We start from the raw sequence: 27,255 nt of genomic DNA, 5'->3' as shown, positions 1-27,255 counted from the left end.
TCTGTATTCTGTAGGTAATCAGTCCTGTGCTGAGAATTCATGTACAGTCATTATCTATCCAGCCACTGACACCAGGAGCACTAACATGCTTCTGAGTAGGTGTAAAAGCTATATAAAACTTACAGCTCTTATAACTTATTACTTTTTAATAATTGTGTCCAGTATGACATATTATAAAACATTACAAATCAATTTATTAGGGGATTTGTCTTCAAATCTGTAAGAAAAAATGGCACAAAAGTGGCTTCCAAAACCCCTGATTGTCCCCAGATTGCCTTTAGCTGCATTGATATCAGATCGCATTCATTTAGAGTACAGATGATGGCAGTGGAAGGATCAGCAGCTGTGTTTCACTAACTTGGGTGATAAACTGCTGCAGGAGATTGTTCTGATAAGCACAGTACTCAGAGGAGGAGACAGGTGCTGACTAGTGATGAGCGAGTATGTTCTGTTAACCCTTTCGGCGAGCATGCTTGGGTGCTCGCTGAGCATCTTCAGCGTGCTCGGGTGTTATGTTTCGTTACTCCATGCTCATGATTTGCGACTGTTTGACAGCTTTAATACATGTGAGGAATGCCTAAGAAACAGGCATTCCTCACAAGTATTAAAGCTGTCAAATAATCCCAAATCATGCGCACGCATGACTCAAACATAACACCCGAGCACGCTGAAGATACTCAAAAAACACCCGAGCATGCTTGTAAATCTCAAGTAACGAGCATGCTCGCTCATCACTAGTGCTGACCCATCACTGCCATCATCTGTACTCCTAATGTGTATGTTGTGATAACAAAGCAGCTGAAGGCAGATATATAGACAGGAGATGCAGGGGTTTGTCTATTGCAGAAAGCACCTACAATTGGTGCATATATATCATTCTTGGAGCAACTTGGTATGAGGGGTCATTTTTTATTGAACATCATATGGACAGTCGGGCTTGCATGTTTTAATTGGGGAAATGATGGCACCCGAATGCACAAGTCAGCGGAGGTATTGTGATAGTTTCAGCAATTTTCTGCTGTAAAATCTCGAGTCCTGAAATTCTTGTGGATTTTACTTTAAGGCTGGGGTCACACAGCCGTCGATTCTCTCATCGAATTGGTCGATTGTGTTAAAGTCACTCAGATCAAACTGAGTCAGAGATTGATCAGAGTGCCACCTTAGTGTGATCCATTTCTCTCACATGAGCACAGGTGCGGAGAAGAAGTAGAACTTAATATCTCCATCTTCTCCATAGTCTGTGTTCGCGGTAATCGGACTGCACTCAGATGATATCCGAGTGCTGTCCACTGTTTCACACGCACTTATAGACTTGTATGGGTGAGTGCGATACGATTATCAGATGCACTAGCAGCATGCCCCATAGTATAACATTGGTCCGAGTGCTATCCGATAAAACATCATAGAGCACTCGGCCGTGTTATGCGCTCGTGTAAGCGAGCCCTAACACATACTACCTACCTATACATGTATGGTATTCCCTAATGGGCATACCCTCTTTTGGCAGGATAATGCACCCTGAATTACTGCAATAACTATCCAAAAATGATTCTGACTATGAATAAGACTAAGCTTGTTTTTTAGTATATGCCTCATAGAATGATGTTGGCAGCGCTGACGTGTTTTAATGGCTGAAATAGAGATTTCTAAACCTAACCAAAAATGTTAGCAGAAGAACATTGGATAGCTGCTTTTGTTAGTCTTTAGTTTCATTAAGGAAAGGCAAATACTTATATGGGAGAAAGAGAAGAAACATGAGAAAGAGGTAAGACTTAGCAAGCTTCTGTGCAGACAATGGCGGCAGCTCATTCCCCTCTTACTGACAGCTACAGATCCGGAGAATTCATCATCTCAATCTAATTCTATACAAAATGTACACAATTCACACTCTGCTATGTCGTAGTCGGCGGCTATTAACCCTTTGTTACACATTTATATTGAAATTAAAATTCTGTTATTCCAAGTTACAATATAAATGGACAGAGACTAGTATATATCACTAAAGCGAAAGGAAAGCACCAGTAAAGTTCATAGAAACCTGACATTGCTTTTTATAATGCTGAAATTCTGATTTGTATTTTCTGTTGTGTGATGTATTCTGATGACATTATAACAATCCCATATATCTTAATCTAAATCTGACCGTATCAGAAACAATATAAACCTGAATCAACCTCAGCTCTGATCAAGCAACTTATACAAATAGGTAGTTATTATATGTGAAATATATACAGTATGTAAGTTGCATATATATTAGCTGTTGTAAAGTTTTCTGCAAGTCCACAGAATAAGAGATGTAATGGAGTGATATGAAAAACTGATACAATAAACATTGGGCTCAGTGTCCTTTAAAAAGAACAACGGGTGCATTATTGCAGCTGAATATGTTTTAGTCTTACATTTTTTAGTTTTTTAGCGCATCAAAGAAAACATACTCTGAATAGCTGGCCAGAGACAATGTGTCTAAGACGACTAATCCGAGGTGGGTGCTTCTCAACGCTCTGCTCCCATAGACTGACAGGTCTCTCCCTATGTGTGAGTATACAGAGAGACCTGTCAACCTAGGGGAGTGAGGAGTGGGACAGGCAGAAGCCACCAGGGATTGACCATGGACTAGTCATCCAAGACGCATAGTCAGCTAGTGTACGATTCATGCTGCCCGTGGTTCTGGCAAATTGAATTGGTTGGCAGGTTTCCTTCATTTAGATGAACAAACGTTTGTTAGATTATTCGTTCACCAATTATCAGCTTCTGAAAACATCCCACCAATCACCCAACGAAGAAGCAAAATGCTCGTTCTTCAGATGATTAGAATGTTCACCAGCATTAAAATCATTGTCAGCAGCACACTGTTCTACGTAAATAAGAGGTGTACTACCGGTAAAGATAATATTCTATACAAACAGAACGATCCTACTGTATTAATGATCATTCTGTGCGTATGCAATTCTGGGAGCCTGTGTAAGCGTACGCACGCCAGTAAATGACCACCAATTGGTTCATCTAGCAGATTAGTAGTCATTTAATGGCTACAGTCAACTGTGCTAAACTGGCCCTTCAGGCTCCATACACATTATACTAACGGGGACCGAACACACTAATATTGTTGAGTACGGTCAACATTCTAATACAGGTGCATCTCCCTAAATTAAAATATCATCAAAAAGTTAATTTATTTCAGTTCTTCAATACTAAAAGTGAAACTCATATATTATATAGAGTCATTACAATCAGAGCGATCTATTTCAAGCGTTTATTTCTGTTAATGTTGATGATTATGGCTTACAGCCAATGAAAACACAAAAGTCATTATCTCAGTAAATTAGAATACTTAACAAAAAACACCTTCAAAGGCTTTCTAAGCGTTTAAAAAGGTCCCTTAGTCAGTTTCAGTAGACTCCACAATCATGGGGAAGACTGCTGACTTGACAGATGTCCAGAAGGTAGTCACTGACACACTCCACAAGGAGGGTAAGCCACAAAAGGTCATTGCTAAAGAAGCTGGCTGTTCAGAGTGCTGTATCCAAGCATATTAATGGACAGTTGAGTGGAAGGAAAAAGTGTGGTAGAAAAAGGTGCACAAGCAACTGGGATAACCGCAGCCTTGAAAGGATTATTAACAAAAGGTCATTCACAAATTTGGGGGAGATTCACAAGTAGTGGACTGCTGCTGGAGTCATTGCTTCAAGAGGAACCACACACAGACGTATCCATGACATGGGCTACAAGTGTCGCATTCCTTGTGTCAAGCCACTCATGACCAATAGACAATGCCAGAAGCGTCTTATCTGAGCCAAGGAGAAAAAGACCTGGACTGTTGCTCAGTGGTCCAAGATGTTGTTTTCAGATGAAAGTAAATTTTGCATTTCATTTGGAAATCAAGGTCCCAGAGTCTGGAGGAAGAGTGGAGAGGCCACAATCCAAGCTGCTGGAGGTCTAGTGTGAAGTTTCCACAATCAGTGATTTGGGGAGCCATGTCATCTGCTGGTGTAGGTCCACTGTATTTTATCAAGAATAAAGTCAGCGCAGCCGTCTACCAGGAAATTTAGAGCACTTCATGCTTCCCTCTGCCGACAAGCTTTTTGGAGATGGAAATTTCATACTTCAGCAGGACTTGGCACCTGTCCACACTGCCAAAAGTACCAATACCTTTTTTAAAAACAACAGTATAACTGTGCTTCATTGGCCAGCAAACTCATCTGACCTTAAGATTCTCTATGGGGTATTGTCAAGAGGAAGATGAGAGACACCAGACCCAACAATGCAGACGAGCTGAAGGCTGCTATCAAAGCAACCTGGGCTTCCATAACACCTCAGCAGTGCCACAGGCTGATCGCCTCCATGCCACGCCGCATTGATGCAGTAATTGATGCAAAAGGAGCCCCGACCAAGTATTGAGTGCATTTACTGAACATACATTTCAGTAGGCCAACATTTTGGATTTTAAAAACATTTTCAAGCTGTTGTTATAAATTATTCTAATTTACTGAGATAATGACTTTTGTGTTTTCATTGGCTCTAAGCCATAATCATCAGAATTAACAGAAATAAACACTTGAAATAGATCACTCTGTTTGTAATGACTCTATATAATATATGAGTATCACTTTTTGTATTGAAGAACTGAAATAAATAAACTTTTTGATGATATTCTAATTTTGTGAGATTCTCCCCCAGCAGATTATCATCTGTCAGTGAGAGAAGGATCCAGCATGTCCATTATTGGAATTCTGATTCTCTTGTTCTCCTTGAACTAAGCCACAGCCAGCAACTCTCTCACAGACAGCACAGGAGCGCTCAGCTAAGCCGAGCGTTCATGTGTATGGGAGAGTCCAGAGAGACAACAGTCGGCCAACAGCTATTTATTCTGTATGGGGGTTCTTATACTATGCACTACAATCACTAAAACATATCTGCAAACATAGGAAAACTGTTCCCACTCTACCAATTATTATCCAGCTCCTGTTCATATATTTTTTCCAATAGAGATTAAATGCAAGAATTGTATAAGAAGAAGTCCTATACCTTGATATGAGCAATAGAACACGTTTTGATCACTTAAAGTCAACTGACTTAATAATGTAAACATTTATATAAATAAAACTTTTTTGATAATTGCACAGATTACAACTAATATAGCCCTTAAATGGGTATTTTGTAACTTTGGAAGTTATCCCCTATTCATGGAAAAGGGGATATCCTCCAGATTGATCTAGGTTAGACTGCTGGGGCCTACAATGATGTCAAGAACCGGAGCTCTGAAGAGCCCTGTGTGAATGAAGCAGCGGTCGATCATGTGCACTGCCGCTCCATTCAATCTTATGTGAATCACGCAGACCATCCGAGTGTAGCGTTCAGCTATCACCGTCAGTCCCATAAAAAATGAATGGAACAGGGGTCCACATGATCGACCACTGCTTCTTTCACACATGATTCTCATCATTGGTAGGGGTCCCAGCGGTCAGACTCCCATCAATTGGGAAGTTACCCGCTATCTAATAGATAGGGGATGACTTCCAAACTTTAAATTCTGCTTGTTATTTATTAATATTGTTCTTTTCACAACTTTTTCATTTTACTTGTGATGACACCATGGTTGAGATAGGTGTAAAAAGTATCCAAGATACTGACACGCACATGTATTTTGCTGTGATAGCATTCTGGTGCATTACAATTATTACGTTTCGCCAAGTATTACGACAAATATGGTGCCCATTCTGAATGTCATATCTTCTCACAAACGCTTTCTTCCATAAATAACACCTTTTATGTACCATAGAGATGCCATAATACTACTTCAACAGCCTCAGACTCAGAGTTAAATAATACATTTATTTCTTGGTGTACATTTCAACAAAGACAGTAGTTTCTTCCTATATTTGGCAGATCGGGCCGCCTGGAAGTCTCAAGTGCTGTCAATCTGCTATTTGCCTTTTATAGAGTTTTATTGCCAGTGTGATGTAAAGTGAGTCATAGCCCTATTCCTTATTAGGTCCGGGGGTAGAGGACTAGCTGCATGTACATGACGAATATGCAACAGAAAAGAATATCGCTGCATGCAGGGAACAAGACAAAGACAAGTCTTTTGTGCTTGAAACATTCTAGGCTCCGGTATGGAAAGATTTTTTTTCATGTGGGTCAATGAACTGCATTGTAATTTTATTAAGATGTGGAGTCTCGAATAGCTAGCTTAACTAACTTAGAATAATAATAAAACGAAACATTACAGACCCTGTAATGAAAACCAAACTTTGTGGCAATGGTGATACCGGTCACAGCTGTGGAATTTACCCAGAAACAGCTGGGGCTGAACGTACCATAATTGTCTGGATTTCTTTAGTGAACTTTGGGGCTCATGTAACTTGTGTTTTTATGTCAACACACTCAAATGATGAAGAAATACAGGAGTCCAAATATTTGTTTGTTATGGAAATGTGCCCTTACATAAACACTAATAACTATGAGTCCACTGTATTCTGCAGCTGCTATACAATATTTTTGTGCTTTTTGGGCTAAAAAAACAAATGGACCATGACCTTAAATAAGGCAGTAAATTATGGTGACATATCCACCTTAAACCTTTATTTCAGAAAAATCTTAATTTTGCAATCATTTAAGTTTAAAGAGTAACTAAACTTTCATTTTTTTAAATAATATTATCCAGCAAGAACTTTGTAAATCACTTTTATTATAGGATTTGTCTTCATCCCTGCAAAAACAAAGCATGTCGGACCCTTCCAAATCCTTGCATTGATATCAGAACATACTCACCTGGAGTACAGATGATGGCAGTTAAACGGTCAACACCTGCCTCTTCCTCTGAGTATTGTACTTATCTGATAGTGAGACACCGGTGCTGAGCTGGCCATTTCACTGCCATCATCTGTTCTCTAATTCAGAAGATTCCGATATAAATGCAGCTAAGGGCAGGCAAATAAACTGGGGAAAAGTAGGGTTATAGAAGACACTTACATTCATTTTTTAAAATGTGTTTCTTTCAATGGATTAAATGATCATTTAAAGATTTTTGGGAAAATTCATCAAGACTAATCTGATCAGCTTTTATGAAGATGTAAGTTCCGGACTGGACCAAGGAAATGCAGTGGATGTTGTGTATATGGACTTTTCAAAAGCTTTCACAAGGTTCCACACAAAAGGTTGTTACATAAAATGGGAACAATGAGGAGAACATAATTTTACCTCTATACAAGTCATTAGTGCGACCACACTTAGAATACTGTGTACAGTTCTGGTCTCCGGTGTATAAGAAAGACATAGCTGAACTAGAGAGGGTGCAGAGAAGAGCTACCAAGGTTATAAGAGGACTGGGGGGGCTGCAATACCAAGACAGGTTATTACACTTGGGGTTATTTACTGTGGAAAAAAGAAGGCTTAGGGGTGATCTTATTACTATGTACAAGTATATGAGGGGACAGTACAAAGACCTTTCTACTGATCTTTTTACTCTGAGGCCTGAGACGGGGACAAGGGGGCATCTTCTATGTCTGGAGGAAAGAAGGTTTAATCATAATCACAGATGCGGATTCTTTACTGTAAGAGCAGTGAGACTATGGAACTCTCTGCCACATGATGTTGTAATGAGTGATTCACTACTAAAATTTAAGAAGGGCATGGATGCCTTTCTTGAAAAGTATAATATTACAGGTTATATATACTAGATTCCTTGATAGGGCGGTGATCCAGGGAACTAGTCTGATTGTCGTATGGAGTCAGGAAGGAATTTTTTTTCCCCAATGTGGAGCTTAGTGTTTGCCACATGGGTTTTTTTTTGCCTTCCTCTGGATCAACATGTTAGGGTATGGGTTGAAATAGATGGACTTAGTCTTAGTCTTCCTTCAACCTTAAAAACTATGTTACTATGTATGTTAAGACTAGTACATTTTATCAAATCCCACTGGAGTAAGACACCCTCAATTTATTAATAAATTTGGTGCATCTTTGGGCTCTCTGTGCACCACACACAAATATCTACACCAGCTTTGAGTTGGAAAAGGTTTCCGCTTAGATTTACACCAATTTATGGTATAAACTATAGTTAGTCAATCAAACCATGATAGGCCATGTCTCCTCCAGTACAGCCCTACCCACTTTAAAAAAAAAAGCTTTTGAGGGTGGTGTTAATAAGCAAAAGTACCAACATTTTTTCCCAACTAAAGGTTGTGCTAAGATTTCTGACTTTTATATACCTGAAAACTGACATAAACACCCTCTATGTTTGTAGGTGTATAATTGACAAACCGAAATACTTAGCTGCAAAAATATGTAAAAATAGACACTTTTTAACACCGGTGTTAACCTGCTATATAGTTTTACAGTACAGTACGATGAGTTGATAACCTCCCAAAACCATTGTTAAAATTCCAACTTCTATCAAGGCATTTTTTTATAAGTGTGCACCATTGCTAAAATTCCAACTTCTATGAAGGCATTTTTATATAAGTGTACACCACTGCTAAAATTCCAACTTCTATCAAGGAATTTTTATATAAGTGTACACCATTGCTAAAATTCCAACTTCTATCAAGGCATTTTTATATAAGTGTACATCTTCAAAAACTGGATTGCACCTAATACTAAATGATTTTTGTAAGTACCACTATTTGTAAGCTTGAGCCCTACAGTCGCAGTTAAAAGGCTCTCCACCTAAAATTATTTATATCAAATATGGTTCATACGGCATTTATAATAACTTTTACTTCTAATCTTTTTAAGATTCAAGAGCAGGGCGAGGAAGCTTTGAAAAGAGAAATGTTACCTTAGTGCACTTGCTGATAAATGTCCGTAAGAGCCACTGGCTGAAGAGCTGCTCCGCGAGTTGTTGAGAATGGTAACTAGAGAGTTTGGAGATGTTCTGATCATGGTCTGAAGGTCAAAGCTGTGATCAGAGAGTGGGGATATTGGCAGCGTCCGTTTCCTGCTCGGGCGGGCTGCGAGCCTCGGGCTGGGAAACCTTGCACCTGAAAGGAAGAGTAGAGGTTACCACTGGCTATGGCTCAATACGGCTGCACATTATTTCTGTCTGTCGGAGTGGATCCAGATGCATTCGGCACATAACGAATAGTCAAAGCAATTTAGTAAACTTTTTGCCTCAAGCACTGAACCAAATGTGTTACTGTAAAAAAAACTGGGTCGTACAGATCTATTTCCCCATAAAGCTTAGATGTAAGAGGTGATGTGTAAATACATGATAGCATTATTACACTGCAGACCCTTTTGTGGGTCGAAACAGCGAGTAGTTTTGACAAGCGCCTTCACTTTCCACCTGTGATCTACTGGCTACAATTGAGGAAAATTAGGAAGAAAAATGTATCTTCCCAAAGCTTCCCTCAAGGGAGCGTTGTTTATTAATGTGCAAGCGCATGATAAATTGCTAAACAAAAGGATAAGACTTCTCTGTATTAGCCCTCTCATTTCTGGTGATTTATGAATCTGACGGCTGCGACGACATTCCATTCATTAATTCACCAAAAGCGATGAGATGCTGCCGCCGCCGCTGCTGCTCGGGTCTGAGCTACCAACAACCCGCACTTATTTTTATTAGAGCTGAATATAAAGTGAGGGTCCCATTGAGGTATATTCCTTAACATCATGATGCAAACACATTTTTTTAGGATTGTAGTATCAATAAATATGTTAAAAATAGTATAGTAGTTTGATATAAATTATATACACAGCAGGCTTTTGCTATGCAATCTGATAGCAGCATAGTGGGAACAGAGACCCTGATTCCAACACTGTATCACTTAGTTAACTGGGTGCAGCAGTTGTAAGAGAATCCCAGTTTTCTCTATTGCACATCTAGCAGAGCTCGGAATGTTGAGCCCTGTGTAACCCCGCCCACACCACTGGTTATCAGCTTTCTGTCAATATACAGTGTACACAGAAAGTTGCCAGTGGTGAGGATGGGGTTTGACCATGAGGCACGCAACACCTAACCCTCTAGTGATAATCTCCTGCTCATAAAACACTGATTTTACTAAAACAGAAATACACAGCCAAATAAAGGCGTTGTCTCACAAAGTTAATTTTAATCAAAAGATATTTAACACCTTTACGACCTTGGACATATAGGTACGTCCAAAGTCGCCTCCCTCCCTTTGATGTGGGCCCCGGAGCTGAGCCCGCATCTTTCCCGTCACATGACAGCTGATCTGATCGTTATCCACCTGCGGCTGTTAACATGTTAAATGCCGCTCTCAAACTCCGACAGCAGGATTTAACATGGCCACACCGGAAGCGTGTCATAAGAACCACTCATCGGCGCGTCCGTCACATGATCGCGAGGTACCGATGGGTTGGCATGACAACACGGCATCTGCAGGAGACCCCTATGGTTGTCATTGCCGATCTTCTATGTGTAACATAAGAAATCGGATGATCGCAGCTTCTAGTCTCCCATGGAGACTATTGAAACAAGTAAAAAAAAATATTTTAAAAATATAAAAAAAAAAAAAAAAATCAAATCACCCTCATTTGCCTCATATAAAATAAAATTATTAAAAATAAAAAAAAACACATATTTCATATCGCCGCGTTCAGAATCGCCCGATCTATCAATATATAAATATAAAAAGTAATAATCCAATCGGTAAAACGTCAGAATTACGTTTTTTTGTCGACGCAACATTGCAATGAAATGCAATAACAGGTGATAAGAACATGGTATCAATAAAAACGTCAGCTCAGTGCGCAAAAAATAAGCCTTCACCCAGCCCCAGATCCCGAAAAATGGAGACGCTACGGGTCTCAGAAATTGTCGCCATTTTTTTTGGACAAAATTTTTTTTCACCAAAGAAACTATACCTGTTTGGTATCTACAAACTCGTAATGACCTGGAGAATAATAATGGGCGGTGAGTTTTAGCACATAGTGAACACGGTAAAAAAAATAATAATAATAATAATTGTGGAATTGCACTTTTTTTGCAATTTCACAACACTTGGAATTTTTTTCCCATTTTCCAGTACACTACATGGTAAAATCAATAGTGCTGTCCTGCAATTAAACAAGCCCTCACATGGCCATATTGACAGAAAAATAAAAAAGTTATGGCTCTGGGAAGAAGGGGAGCAAAGAAATGAAAACGCAAACACGGAAAAATCCAAGGTAGTAAAGGGGTTAAATAATGATAAGTTACACAATTGGATGTGTTAAAAAAATGTTCCTGTGCTGAGGTAATCTTTTCTGTAAGGTAAAACATTTTTTCTCTGAGATAAAACATGGTTTTTAAACAGGCAGGGAAATGTTTTACCTCACAGAAAGAATCAGCTGTGATCCTCTGCTGTAATGTCTGTATACTCTTTTGCTTCCCCCCTGCCCAGGAGCTGTGGTATGATCAGACCATGTTCCTGTACGGTCAGACACATCCATTACACAGTACACAGCAGGGGCACATTTATAAGATTATCTCAGCACAGGAACATTTTTTTCACACATCCAATTGTGGAAATTATTATTATACCAAGATCTATGAATTCCAATGTACTTTGTTCATGGGACAACACGTTTAAGTGACACATCGTTGGAATCAGGGCATCTGCTCCTATATCAGGGGCAGCTGCTTTCAGATTACATAACAAAAACCTGCTGACAGATTCCCTTTAAAGGGAACTTGTCACCCGATTTTCTCAATATAAACTACGGCCACCACTTTTAATGCCTTTTTTTTGCAGCAGTCTAGTAAGTCGTATATAAGTCCACAACATGCTCTGCAGATCCCATAAAATACCTTTCATAATCCAGACTGCTCCGAATGGGAGTGGATTATAAAAGATATTTTATAGGATCTGCAGAGGGGGTTGTGGATATATGTACGGCTTAATAAACTGTTGTAGAAGAGGCATGAAAGGTGGTGGCCATGGAAAAAACCCGTGACAGGTTCCCTTTAAGAGCTTAGACTACAATTAGACCAAACTAGTAGACAATAATTTTCTTTCCTTTTTACTGACTCAAAAAAAAAAAAGTTTTAGGTGTTATGGTCCTTGGATTTGTCCAGTATCATGAATTCTCAATGCCACTACATATCACGTCCACATAAATGAATTCAGTTTTTGCGAAACCAAGTGTCCAAGCTGTAACTATGTCTTGTTAAAGCGAGGATGACATGACAGGGCAGCATCAGTTTCCATCGACTCATGGCATGTAACCCTATTAACATCTTCCTGCTACGGAGGAGATTAACATAAGTTATCCACCGTGAATACAATTTATCTGCTGTTTAAATAAAGCCTTTGGCTCTCATTATAAACACAAACACGGGAGGATTTATTTTATGCCCAGAGATACCGGTAATTATCCGCTCTAAATGTTTTTCCAGTTAGACCCACTGCAGTAGGTAGAAGAAAGCAGATCACGTGACGCTTCGGTTGCGTTTTCAGTAATTCTACCATTGAATTATTAATTATTTATTTTTTTTTTACAAAACAGAATTGCCCTTCCAGGTTGGAATCATAGATTCAGCTGTTGATGTTTTTTGAGCCACAGACACAGAAGTGGATACAAAAATCGCGAAATTTTCCCTTTAGGCTAAATTCACTAAAAAATTCAATGGATTTTCATCCGTATATCACCCATATGTCAGTTTGTTCATCTGCATGGCATTCATCCAAATACAGTTTCCTATTTTAAGAATTGCGATGTATCCATAAATGTATCCATAAAAATTGAATGCTATACAGTTGGTCTGAATGGGATCCGACTTTGGATCACTGCGTGTTTCGGAAGTCACTTTTCTGAATACAAGTCTATGGGACTCAGAGGCTACAGCGCCTCATTCTGAATTTCCATAGACTTGCATGAGATTTTAAAAAAGTGACCTCCGCTTCCCACAGCAACCACTGTGTGATTTGGCCGGTCACAACTCCAATCACATAGCTGAAGCCCTGCTATGTATAGCACAGGCCATTGGACAGTCCCAGCTTCAAGTCTCCTAAAGGGACTTTTGAATTCAAAGTAAAAAAAAAAAATTTTTTCAAAATATGAAAAAAAAAAAAAAAAGTTCAACTCACCCCCCTTTTGCCCATTAACAATAAAGATAATAAAAAAATACACATATTTGGTATCGCTGCATTCGTAAAAGTCCGATCAAAATATAAAATAAATTAATCTGATTGGTAAATGGCAAAAAGAGAAGAAAATCAAAACGCCAGAATTACGTTTTTTGGCCTCCGCAACATTGCAATAAAATGAAATAAGAGACGATCAAAACATCGTATCTACCCCAAAATGGTATCAATAAAAATGTCAGCTCAGGGTGCAAAAATTAAAATCAGCCGCAAAACCAGAAAAATTAAGACGTTACGTGTCTTGGAAAATGGTGAAATAAGCAAAAAAACTTTTTCTATCAAATTTCTACATTTTTCTTTCACCACTTAAATAAAAAAAAAATATATACATTTTTGGTATCTGCGTACTCGTATTGACCTGGAGAATGATACTGACAGATCAGTTTTACCATACAGTGAACTAGCAAATAAAAAAACTAATTTCAACGCACTTGGAATTTTTTTCCCGCTTTCCAGTGCATCACAAGATAAAATTAATGCTGCCATTAAAAAGTACAGCATGTCCCGCAAAAAACAAGCCCTGATATGGCTATGGGGATGGAAAAATAAAAAAAGTTATGGCTTTTGGAATAAGGGAAGGAAAAAACAAAAGCGCAAAAACAGAAAATCGCAAGGTCATGAAGGGATTAATAAAGCTGTCATACACTGTTTAGTGAGCGTCAGTAGGCTAATATGAAGTTATCTACTCAGAATAAGTTTTTTTGTGTGGGTTTTGATATATGCGGCACTTCGTAAAGAGAATCTGTCAGCAGGTTTTTGCTGCCTCTTCGGAGTGCAGAATGATGTAGGCAAAGACACCCTGAATCCAATCACTTAGATTACTGGGTGCAGCCCAGAGTTTTTAGATTTAGCAATGCAGCAGAGCTGAGGAAGCTAACCCCGCCCACACCACAGCTAACCCCGCCCACACCAGGCTCTCTGTGTACATTGGCTATAGACAGTGAGCTGCTTATCACAGGAGGGGGTGGAGTCAGGCTAGCAGTCACATGCACATCAGACCTGGCAATGACAATCTCCTAGTGATAGTACCTTCACTGTAAGTCAACATCAGCACACAGCTTGATAAGTGACACATCGTAGAATTCTGCTTATTCTACCATTAATATTAGTGATATTGACACTGCACTTCTTTACACCGTCAGGGAAGTTTAATTAATAGGAAAAATGCTTTTCCTAACTTCTGCGCTCTAATCCTGGGGTGCGTCTTATAGTAAGGTGCATACTATAGTCCGAAAAATAAAGCATGTCAAGCTTATTGATATCATGCAGTGCTATTAAAGTTTGTATTTCTAGTATAATGATAAATTCTGCAGATTCTTCTTTTAAAGCGACAGGTATTTTTCTGTACTATTTGTCCATGAACACTAGGTATACAGACACATTATTTGTACTCGCCTGTATTATTGAGGTCAACTGTGATCTTTAAGTCTGACTGGAAAAGGTTTCATTTCCTCAAGTGATAAATGATAGGACATTCAAAGCCCACCTTAATGACAATTAATTTACAGACCAGGGAAATTATTTTAATTGGTTTTCCCACTAGCCTTTGTCTAAATAAAAACACCCATCATCCATTACCTGACTACACACATTCCCGTCATGTAAAGAAAAGGAGACTGTGTCAACCGCCTTTGTTTTTCTTAGCGTTTCAACTTAATTTGTCTTTCTAGTCATTAGCACAGTTCCGGCAAGTAATTAGCATTAGTGGAGATTGAGTGCAGTACAGTTACACAATACAATCCTGGCAAAAAGATAACAAATTAAAAAAAGAAATATTAATAAGTCACAAAAGAGAGTCACTAAGCAGCATCGTTAAAATGGAAAGCACTGAATTTAATGACTTTTTAGTACTGTAGTGTACAGGGCACATTCATTCATACTACTTTCCTTCTACCAATTCAATACTTTGCAAAATTCAAGCAGTGAAAACGTTATGGGAAACAAGTTTGTATAGATTTATTTTTCTTATTCTTTTACATTTAGATTTTTCTACCTTTCAGATCATCCAGCTAAATAAATATAAAAATGGTACCAGTAACTATGAACTGCCCCCTTTTTTAAGTGCATACAATGTAAATACTTTTATGCCCAAAAATTACAAAAGTATTCTCGGAGTGATACCTTTATTGGCTAACCAGAAAAAATATATATGTGCATACAAAAGTATGGTCAGCTTTGTCAATTATTATGATAATAGTACGTAGTGTTCTCTACAAAGTGTGGAATAAGCTGCCGGTAGACTCCTCCAGTGACTCTCTCGTGAGAATAAAGGTTCACGTGCTGCAACTTAACCCATTCTCCTTTCTCCCGCTAATGGACCATGGAGGGCAATTCAGGACACTGCCAAGCATATTAAAGCACCACTCCAGCGTTTCTTTGTTTCAGCGCTGGAGTGGTGCCACTAACGTAAAATCCCTGCAACAAACACTATACTCACCACCCGCCGTCTTCAGCTTTTCCCGGTGCTCCTCGGCTGCCATTTTTAAACCGTAACTTCTGACTGACCGGAAGACAGAGGTAACGGTCACAAGCTCTCAATGCAAGTCTATGAGAACCATTAGGGCTCACTCCAGCAAACAATGGAACGATCCTGCAGGTCACAAACTGCTGGAGACCGCCGGGGAGTGGGGTGTATAAAAGGTGAAGACGGCGGATGGTAAGTATAAGACTAAATGCAGGGGCCTTACATTAGTAGCACCACTCCAGCGCTGCAATAAAAAAAACGCTGGAGTGGTGGTTTAAATGGTCAATGGGTACTGTTGAAAATTGGCCATTTTGACCACCGTTCATGTAACATATAGAGCCACCTTTAGATCAGCTTGAAATGTATTTTCTGACAAATACTGCACAGAGAGAAAATGATTTATGGGATAATGCAGTCATTCTTCTCTAGAAACAATGTTTGTGGGGAGAACATTTTTTTCATAATAGCTCAGTATGGCAGTATATTAAGTTTCAGTTCTGCAGGAACATTGTGGTCTTCCAGTTACACAACTGTAACATTATATTTTATTTTTATGCTTACTTATGTAGCGCCATCATATTCCGCAGCTCTTAACAGACATCATCATCACTGTCCTCATTGGGACTCAGAATCTAAATTCCCTATCAGTCTTTAGAGTGTAGAAGGAAACCGCAGTGCCCGGTGGAAACCCACGCAAACATGGACAACATATTAATTCCTTGTAGATGTTGTCCTTGTTGGGATTACAACAAGGCAAGGCTATTTGACCTTACTCTATTGTTGCTATTATATGTGGATTTTACTAAATAAATTAAATTAGCATATGTGTAAGTCATGGAAATCAAAACTTTACAATATCAAAGTGGTTCCTCGATACCACTATTGCACTATCTCATTAATCATGAGTAGGGATTCCAGAATTGCTAACTCTCTTCAGAAATAAGCATGTACATTTGTTAAAACGTACATTTTGTCATCATATAATATAATATTAGTTCAACTAGAGAGAGAGAAAGAGCAAAAAAACTTTTTGGCTGGACATTTGATTCCTGTCTGCTCCAGTCTGGCATTCTTTGTCTGCTTTGTTGAATAGTTTAGTCTAACATTTATTCAATAATCCCTTCTTTAATGAGCTTCCTCGAAAGTTGACCCATTAACTGTAAGCATTAGAGTTGTACTAAGGGAAATAGCGGCCATACATGAACTCTTCTGTTTATAGGGAACGTTGCACTAATTTGGAGCAAAAGAAATGAAACAATCCATATGGTACATGTACCACATGTCTCTCTCTCTCTCTCTCTCTCTCTCTCTCTCTCTCTCTCTCTCTCTCTCTCTCTCTATATAATTCTACTGGCTGTTTATATAGTATATAACAAAATCTTTTAGTTAATCATACACTTTATACATAGCTCAAGAATATAAAACATGAATTACAATTTGGTTAAATTAAGATTGTTATTATAAATGTGAATAATATTATCATAATAGTTTCTTTCATGTTTTTTCACAATTATTTTTCACACTTTCATATCTCCCAATCAGCGCTGAATTCAGCTCTCTCGTTCTCTGGACATGTTATGGAACCTGTATTCTTTTATGTTTTAAACCTATCTATAAAACAGAAAAAAGTTGAGGATTGGTCATGTATCATTATATGCCGCTCTAATTTCCATATGTTTGCTGCTCCATAGACCAAAGGAAGTATAAACATGACATACAGGTGCTTCTCAAGAAATTAGAATATCATCAAAAAGTTAATTTATTTCTGTTCTTCAATACAAAAAGTGAAACTCGTATATTATATAGAGACATTACAAACAGAGTGATCTATTTCAAGTGTTTTTTAACAGAACATTAACAGAAATAAACACTTGAAATAGATCATTCTGTTTGTAATGTCTCTATATAATATACGAGTTTCACTTATTGTATTGAAGAACTGAAATAAATTAACTTTTTGATGATGTTCTAATTTATTGAGAAGCACTTGTATATTTCCTAGTGCAGTACATATGGTAACTGAATCCGTGCCAGGCTGCTATTTGCTCAAGCCAAAAGAATTTAAGATTGAACACAATATTTTCCTGTGCTTGCCAGTGCTACAAGATAAATTTCTTAGCTGGAAATGTCTACTAAGAGGAGCACAAGAAAGCATTTTTGAAAATTTCCAGTCTGTCTTTGATGCTCTTACAAGGTCTACTCAAGAACTTGTTTGCTGTTGGACCTAATCCCAGAAAATATCTCGGCAACTTTATAGTAAAAAGTTTGTGATGACTTTATATCTCCATTTTAATACCACACAAAAGAAGAAAAAAAAACATTAAAGTTAAATTAAAAATATTCTACTAAGAGTCATGCACTCTAACGTCTTTGGGATTCATGTCAAGCAGATTCTGAGTCTGGCCTTGACACATTTCTGAGATCACATAATACCATATTTTCATATGCCATTTTCCGAACCATATTCTTCCTCAGAAGCACAATAGTGCCCACAATACGCTGGGAACTAAATTACATATTTTACATAACATTATGGACTAAAATATTTTGCATGCGAAAAACAAAAATCAAGGATGAAACTATTGCATTACTTACTTTCCATAGCATGAAGATACTCCATATGAAGGGCCGCGGCTCCAGCACCTGGAGTTGCTGGGGAAGTGATGATGTCGGCATATGGACTACGCTGTCCTGCAAGCAGGGCCATATGTTGGTAATATTCAGCAGGGCTCACACTGGCATGGGGAACTGCAAGATACAATTGACAGGTATCGGACCACAAGCTTTAATGTTCTACACCATAAGCATCAAGATGTTTTTTAAGCATGATACCTAGACAGCTCAAAAAAAATTAGGCTAATACTAGCACATGTTAATATAACCCCAAGACAATTAAACTTCAGGGATACCAATCTGTCCAGTTAGGAAGCAACAGCGACCGTGAATCAATTTTGCCTGCTTTTGTGCTAATGAAAGTGACATCAGATGCAGTGGAGAGGCAACAGCATGAAAACACGTAAACAGGGAAGTTTTGCTGGTTTTGGTGGTGGCCACAGACTACCACTCTCTTCTTGTTCTTCCAGACTGATTCTTCCAAAGTTTTTCCTTTTGGTAGTTTACAAATGGTAGAATGAAGTGTAACCTGCAGCCCATCCAGGTTGAACAGGTAGTGCAGCTCAAGAAAGTTTTCTGTGTCTCCCAGCGCAGTCTCAAAAACATGGACAAGTAACCAGTAGCCGGGTTGTTACATGAAAAGAGCAGGACAGGGTCAGTATTTATTCCTTTGTCCGAGGACGAACAGAAGAGCACTGCCAGAGCACTAAAAAATGGTCTCCAGCAAGCTACCTGCGTTGTAAGCTTCTGACCAAGCTGTTAGAAACAGACTCTTTGAGGTGGCATGAGAGCAACTGTATAAGGGCCAAATGGACAATGGGCCAGATGTTCATGGTATCAGACTCTTCACAGCCCATCTGCATGCAACTGAATTGACATGTGCCAGAAAACACTAGAATTGGCAGGTTCACTATTGTTCCCCGTTTTCTTCACAGATGAGAAAAAATTCACGCTGAGCGCATGTGACAGGTGTGAAAGAAGATACCATGGTGAACATTATGCTACCTGCAACATTCTCCAGCATGACTGATTTGGCAGTGAGTCAATGACGGTCAAGGGAGGAATATTTTTGGGTTGTGGCACAGACAACGATAACCTGACTGCTGTTGTACAAGGTGAAATTCTCAGACCTTAAGCAGGTGCAATGGGCCCTGGATTCCTCCTAGTGCAGGAGGTGCCCAGCTTCAAGTGACCAGAGTGTGTAGGCAGTTACTAGATGATGAAGGTATTGATGCCATTGACTGGTCCTCACATTCTTCAGAGCTGAATCTAATGGAAAATCTCTAAGACATTATGTATTAGTACATCAGAACCTGTCAAGTAGTGCCACAGATTATTTAGGAGCTCACTGATGCCCTGATCCAGGGTGTGAAAGGAGATCTCCAGGACACCATCTGCCATTTAATCGGGAGTATGCCTAAATATTGTTGGGAGAGCAAACAGGCACGTTGGGGCCGTAAACACTATTGAGTCACATTATGAGTTTAAGTTATGAAATTCTTGCACATTGTATCCACCTTTGATGTCAAGTTTTTACTTTGATTTTAGGGATGATTTGGAATCCAGCCCTCAATTGGTCGATGATTCTGGTGTCCTTTGGCCGGTATCATATTGTCCTCAACTAATTACACAATTTAGATTGTGTAAATTAGTTGAGGACAAAATTGTAAATCTTTTGTTCATCAAGATCCAACGTGTGATTTAAGTGTTCACTTAACTTTTTGAAGAGTGTATGCAGGTGGCACTAGAGACACAGTTTTCTTCCTTCTGGAAGAGAGTTAACTTGCATACTTTTTCTAAATAAACAGAACCTTTAAGACTCACTAAATGAGACTTGATTTCTATAAGAAGAAAGAGATGCATCAAACACATCTTACTCAGCTAACAAGTATCCTACTTTCTACTGATGAGGAGCAAACGCTCTGAAACAGAGGTTCACAGAATGGTGTCACTCTGGTTTGACTGATATATTTAGTTAAGTTTCAAGGCTCTTTAATGGGTCAGACATTGATTTAAAGGGCAGCCACTTGGTGGCAATAGAAAAATCATTTTCTTAATTATGGAGGAAAACTAATTAGCAATTTTTCCCCCAAGAAGCATTGCCTATAATACTCCCTAAACCAGGCTGCATTGCCACTAGAGGAATCAATATCATCCAAGAACTGCATCAGTTGTCTACATAAGGGTCCCATTCTAGTTTGGCTGATACCTCTGGGGTTTTAAATGGGTCGGTCATTGACTTACAGCTACATATAGAGACATATTTTCCTGTTTTTGAAAGAAAGCTAATATGCAAAGCATATTTGCCATCATGGCATCATCCTCACCACTTAATCTTAGTAGAATAAAAATACCATTTTCTCACATCCTTGAGCTTTCAATTACTAACTTTATTAAGAGCTCTACTTGCTGTCAGTGAATGGGAAGCATTACATTTAGAATGGCTGGTTACATTTAGAGGTTGAAAACTCCACAGACCTACTGTTACACTCCTTATAGCAAAGACGTGGACCTAGTCTGTGCAATCCTCTTCCTGAAGGCTCTCTATTCTTCCAAGTAAATTTTGTACACCTTTGTACGATCTATAACATATAATATTTAATCATTGGGGAATATATAGATGCCAGCTTATTAATTTTTTATTTCATCATACATGTTACATTTGGGCGATCTGATTTAACTGGCTGAAAATCTGTCAACTTTGTTAGAAGTGTATATGTCTTGCTGTCCTTCACTTGATCTTTCTTTAAAGAGGACCTGTCATCGGGTCAAAAGTGTCCAGATTTTGCCCTTATTTTATTCCCATTGCTCCCTTGAGTATTCTGCTTTTTTTAACTCTTCTATACACTTAAAGGTATAGGTCTTTTTATTTAGCGTTAATTTGTATGGTCCTTACCAAAAAGGGTGTAACACAGGATTCCCTGGGGGCGAGTCTTTAGGCTGCTCTGAATTATTACCCTATGAGCAACACCCCCTTGAAAAGACTATAAAAATTAGCACTAAATAAAAAAGCCCACATCTCTGGAGCCATATTTTGAATTTCAGAAAACAAAAAAACGGAAAATTCAGAAAAGCAGTGGAAATAAATTAAGATAAAAAATTGACCTGTGACATGTCCTCTTTAATATGTTAATGCAGCCTTCAAAGATGATGAAAAAAACGAATATATAGTTATATTCCAGAATTACTGATCCTATAAACACATTTAGGCAGAAAAGAAGATTTCTTGCACTTCAGGCTCTCGTCAACAGCAGCATTTGGTGCGAGAGGACAGAAAGCAAGATGTTTAGTGAAAGAGGAAATGTTAGCAATTTCCTACCATCCCGCCTTATCTTCTATAATTTATTAAGGTGTCTAATAGATAAGACATGTCCTTTGCTGTCCTGCAGTCAGCTCAGTAACGGCTGGGGATGCCTTTCACATGCTGAACAGGAATGGATTTGCGTTTAATAGTGACTCATTTTACACAATGTTGATCATACCTATCATACCTGGCACTGAGACTGAGTCTATGCATTTGATAGTCATCTAAAATCCAAGCGGTTCCAATGTGAAATCTTAACATTCAGCTAGGATTACAATCTGATCAGACTGACAGTGACTATGATTAAGTTAGCAAAAGCTAAAATCCAAGGTTCTCTAGTTCAGGTTTGGTCCTTTGCTGAAGGCTTGTGAGGAGTAAATTACATATCATTTTACTGTATGAAACTTGGAAAAGGAAAGTGATAGGAAGAGAGATGATTTTATTTTATTACCCAAAGCCATCTGGTAAAGTAGGGTAGACAAAGCAGCAGCAATGACCACACACATTATACCACTACCCGTATGGATATTTCCATTTAGTTGCCATACATACTCACCATCAGTGGGGCTGAGCCCCCGAGCTGCCGATATCATGGAAAGTGAGGGGCTACTGTGCAAAGATCTGATATAGTCCATGTAGGGGTTGATGTACGGATGAGGAGGGCTAAAAGGGGAGTCTGAAGCGGTTGCAGGGTTCCTGTGTGGTGATATCCGTATGAATGGAAGATCTGGATATGTTGGGCTGCTTGCTAATGCAGAAGGCCTGGAAAAGAACAAAATGGGTAGTATGAAAACTTCACTTGTGAACCAATGGACTCATATTTGATATTAAAGCAAGGTCTATATTTGTAATCCAGACATTGGCGTAATGTATAGTAGCTAAGACCATAAATTGTCTGACAACAACCATGACCCAGTCCACGCGTTTTACTTTCTTCTTTAGAACGGGCATTACCCAGTGCTACACTAACTTGGCAGAAGCAAGGGATCTAGGAAACGTGGTCCACATTGTCAATGTTCAAGAAAAGCAGCTATTTCTATATCAACTTATTAACTCACATCAAACACACTTGACTTTATAGTAATTCCATGCCCTAACCAAGGTTGTACATGATTAGAAAACAGGTCTGTTTTTTTTCTTCTAGAAACAGTGCTGTTCTTGTTCATTCAAGGGTGAGATGCCGAGCTGCAATACCAAACACAGCCCACAAACAAGAGTGGTGCTGTTTGCAGAAAAAAAATATACTGTTCCTCATTTCCACTCCATTTCCATTTACTGACTTTTTATCAATCTATCTGTGATGAACCTGTAGCCGCCATCTTGGTAATGATAAATCATATCCAGGGATGGCCACACTTCAGCAGCCCCCACCCTTGGGACCTTCTGTTAAAACGTCAACTAGATAGTTTCCCCCCATCCAGGCTCCTGTAAGATAAGAAGCCTACTTAACACTTGAATGCTAGGAGCTTCAAAGACTTCGAGAGGAAACACAGCCAGCAGGGGGGGGTGCTTCGTCTATCTGTACCTGACCATTTGTCCCATAGGACTAGTTTCTTTGTCTGTCACAAGCATGGAGGCATAAGATATAGAAACATGAATAGTACACGCATGTTGCGTGGGATGGGCCAATAAAAAAATATCACGGCGTCCCGGAGCCATTGCGCACACAAGCCTCCGCGGTAGACGTTTGTACGTGCTCTGGAAGCCAAGATATAGCGCGGAGCCATTCCTGAGGACCGTATGGTATCATAATTGATATCAAAAGGTCGGTTACGGCGGCCCGAATCCATGGGAACCCCTGGGGGTATCATGAGACCATCCCAGAAGAAGTTATTGGGTTCCATAGAATTTGGGCTTCTGATCGAAGTTAGACCTGAGGGTGGAGACTGAGCCAGCTGACCTCACCAGCAGTGGGCAGGACGGGGCAGGTAAGATAGCAGGACAGACAAGAGACAAGTCAGTCTTGACCCAAGAGTGGTGTGCTGAACATCTGAGCACCAGCTGAGGCCACCAAGGGGAGGAGCAGTTTGACCATGCGGTGGTAGGCCTCAGCCTGTAACAAAGAACCGTGCCTGCGACCGCAGAATCCTCTCCCTGCGTCACAAGAAAATCAAGAAACCGGTAACTGATATGCTGTGGTGATTCTGTGTGTTGTATTCCATTGTTGTATAGTTTAGCCTGACCTTATACCTGTGTATATTTAGTTGTATATCGTGTATCTAGTGTATTATTATAATCAATTACCTCAAGTAATTGTGGGCCTGCCTTTTATTCTGCATAACGAACGCACGTCCGTGTGAGCTCGGCTCAAGCCAAAAACGCTACCCAGGGTTGGTTCCTGACCCGATATAGGCCCATTCACGGACTGGGCGTATATCTAAAATAGGGACTGGTGGCAGCATACCAACTGGGGATTGGGGAAGGCTGGTAGTGACGGTCGGAGGTTCAGATATATATATTCCTGGCGCGGCCAAGGAAGATATATATACCGCCCTCACTACAGAGGGCCCCGATACCCAGTAGGTTACAGGACAGTCTCCCTGGCGACCGCTTATCCTAGGTGCAGTTCCTTGACTGACCTGAGGCTAAGAGGGCGCTAGCGAGTTGTGCTGTGTAGTGACGTTACGGTTTAGTGACGTTGAAGGGATAACACACTACCGTGTTCCCTGCGCTGGTTGCAGCTTCCTGGCACTACTTTCTCTAGGTGCAGTACCTTGACTGACCTGAGAGGTAAGGGGGCGCCAGAGAGCTGCACCCACCGGCCGGCTTTCATCACACTATCTATCCATAAAAATGTTTTCGGAGGGTCACCTATAAATGCTAAAAATGATGGAAACATACAGTATTTTGTTAATGGCGGTGTCTATTACGTACATTATTAATATTATTTTATCACTTTACCAAAACAGAGAAAAACTCTTGAAGAAGACAAAAGACAGAGAGTCTAATTAAGCAACATGTAGCGAGAAGACAGAGGGCTCCTGAATACAGAAGAAGATGTGTTGTGATAATGGTGAGAGCTGCTATTGGCAGATGTCACCAAAGCAGACTGTAATCTAATGTTAGAGGCAGTTCTGCCATGTCTTCCAGGCTAGACAGAAAGATATCTTAATCACTGATCAAAGCAATTCCCGGGAGAGCTCCAGAGCCAATGAAACTAACTATGGTGGATGTGATACTTGTCTTGTCTCCCTCATTCCTCTCCTATCTACAGCATCTGGAACTTGGAAAACTTTGTCTTATTCTCAGCAGAAATTAAAATCGTTGCACACTAAAATATACAGACATAAGAAAAGGTTCAGCACTTTCTATTCTTCATCTGTGAAAAAACAGTAAAACCCTCCCAAAAACGGCATGAGTAGGCTAAGAGGACAAATCCAGTTTTCTATGAAAATTATCCTTCCTGTTTAGACCAATATTATTGTTCGAAGACTTTATTGAACCTAAGACCATTTAGAGGTATACAACAGAAATTTGTTTTGGTATGGTCCAGCCGTTATCATTTTGTTACTATGCTACAGTTCAGCAAATGCATTGCACCTTGGGGAAAGTATCTCCTACATACAGCATCCAGTAGAGCAGCACACGAGGTCCCTGAGGCTCCAGAATACAGAATACTTTGCAGAGCACCACTATTTCCAAAAATTGTTTAGTTCTTGAGGTCCAGTAATAAAACGCTGTGTAGTGAGTGCCAATCATTCTGCACCATTGGCTTATGAATTTTGTCATGAGATTGATGACACCTTACGCAATGTCCTGAAAAGTCCATCAGACTTGAAGAAAACAGCCCTAAGTTCCTTCACATTAGACTACAGAATAAAACTCTAGACTGGAATACCAGCTCACTGTTTGGTTAGTGCTGTGTTGCATGGAAATGATGCTACTGTGTCATGTATATTATAAGACACTATAATAGAAACTATTCTCCTTCATATTTCTTTGCCCTTAGGAATTAAAGTCCTCTCACGAGATTTTCTTAAAGGCCAACAGTTGAGGGCAAATAGTCAAACATGAAAGATCAACGTACAAAGGAGTGGGCAGAAGCATCAAAGACTGCATCGCTATACAAATAAAAATGCTGTGAAAATAATTACAGAAAATGTTAGATTGTAATCTCTGGTCCTTTTATTTGTGAACCAGTTATACCATATACAGGATGATTTGTCTGTTAGTAAAAGTGATAATATGCATCTAACACACATGGGCAGACACTACTGTTCATCCTTAGACCTCCTTCTCCCCCCCACTTATCCTCCGTTTCAAACCTCCATTGATAAAGTTTTGGTAATATGGTCTCTCAGAATTGAAAAGGAAAGAAACTACATTGTGTAAAGTAACAAGCTCCTCCGTTCTGTCTACTGGAGGGGACATACTAACATGTAAATTTGGTTAAAAAAAATCTCTACCCCAAACTGTCCCTTTTCCTTTTAACTGCATCTTGTGATAATTCAGATATGTGGATGCCCACTGTAGTGGTTGTTGTCATGGAAATGTTGCCCTCCTCGTCCTCCTAAATAAAAAAAGAAAAAACACCAACAGATCTGCCCTTCTTTAACCTTTGCTTCCGGCTGATCACTGATCATATTCTAGGATGTGTGACGAGAGATTATCTGTGTGATGAGAGATGACCAACTTTGGAAAAAAAAAACATGATTTCCTGATACTCTGTCACAAGATTATTATGCTGTATGTGTCTATGTGTGGTTGTGATGCTAATTGCAGCCTGGTGATTTATATTAAATTTGTCGAGTGAGAAAATGAAGTTCTTAACCAAATTAGAATAAAAGGTAAGACTGGACCCATTTGTCCCCTCATAGCTTTTTACATGACAGAAGGCCACACTTGTTTTTCAATGCCTACAAAGCATATCCATGATGGCCTTCTGCATAATACATATATTAGAAAAAAAAGTATACCAACGTCCACTGGCCTGGTTGAGGCAAAAAGGACCTGTTTATGTAAATGGAGCGCAATGGAAATTCTTTGCTTCATATATTGAGAGCTTTTCTTTGTGGCCAAATGTAGAGACTGAATCGAGAGTGGTCAGAGCTATCTGACAGCTATCTCTCCTGACTCCCACATACTCATGAATGCTCAGCAATGGTTTTGCCTTTATGTTTTTTTAATGTGAAGGGGTAAAAAAGCTTCTGCCAGACACTTCTACCTCGAAAACAAAAGCATTAGGCATTTAAAGGGAATGTGTGAGAATATGACCTATTGTTTAAATCAAGTTTTTGTGCTACAGATATTTTTTTTAATTTTTGGGCAGTTTTTTTTCACATTTTGCAAGCTTTATTAAAGGGAACATGTCATGTGATTCATGCTGTCTGAATTAAAGAGTTTGGCTGTGCGAGTGCAGCCAGGTACATTTTACTCTGAAACATTGCAGCATTTCAGAGAACATACTTTGAAAAGCCAACTAGTCCAATGTGGTCTCCGGGCAGCTTCTCCCTGTTGAAGGAGAGACCTGTCAGTCAAAGGGATAGAGGCTGGAAAAAGTCGGCTTGGGACTAATCATGAAATGTACATAGCTCGCAGCTTGTTTTTTTAAAGTTTATCTATGAAAAACCCCAGTGTTTCAGAGTAAAACATGCCTGGCTGAAATTGCACAGCCAGGCTCTGATTCATGCTGTCAATAGTTATTATTATTTATTATTATAGCGCCATTCATTCCATGGCGCTTTACATGTGAAAGGTGGTATACATACAAAAACAATTACAATAATCTTGAACAATAAAAGTCAGCGACTGGTACAGGAGGAGAGAGGAACCTGCCCGCAAGGGCTCTT

The 27,255-nt window shown here is 39.3% G+C and overlaps 1 protein-coding gene and 1 long non-coding RNA gene across 7 annotated transcripts in view; one reads left to right on the top strand and one right to left on the bottom strand.

The window, feature by feature from the left end:
* GLI3 (GLI family zinc finger 3) overlaps positions 1–27,255 on the bottom strand; it is a 289,124-nt gene that overhangs the window by 82,967 nt on the left and 178,902 nt on the right. For all 6 annotated transcript variants that reach the window (XM_073678216.1, XM_073678219.1, XM_073678220.1 and 3 more), the window contains 3 exons: positions 22,023–22,228; positions 18,145–18,297; positions 8,777–8,978 (listed from right to left, as the gene is read on the bottom strand). In XM_073678216.1, coding sequence (XP_073534317.1) covers positions 8,777–8,978; positions 18,145–18,297; positions 22,023–22,228 — 561 coding nt within the window. The remainder of the gene's footprint in view (positions 1–8,776; positions 8,979–18,144; positions 18,298–22,022; positions 22,229–27,255) is intronic.
* On the top strand, positions 5,988–26,002 carry LOC141265304 (uncharacterized). The gene is made up of 3 exons (XR_012320074.1): positions 5,988–6,111; positions 19,098–19,277; positions 24,376–26,002. It is a non-coding gene; the product is annotated as an uncharacterized lncRNA (long non-coding RNA).

This window comes from Phyllobates terribilis, unplaced genomic scaffold (genome assembly GCF_046119375.1).
Source record: "Phyllobates terribilis strain yellow unplaced genomic scaffold, ASM4611937v1 Scaffold_4__5_contigs__length_816908805, whole genome shotgun sequence".
NCBI classification, from domain to species: Eukaryota; Metazoa; Chordata; class Amphibia; order Anura; family Dendrobatidae; genus Phyllobates; species Phyllobates terribilis.
This window is presented reverse-complemented; position numbering and strand designations above follow the sequence as displayed.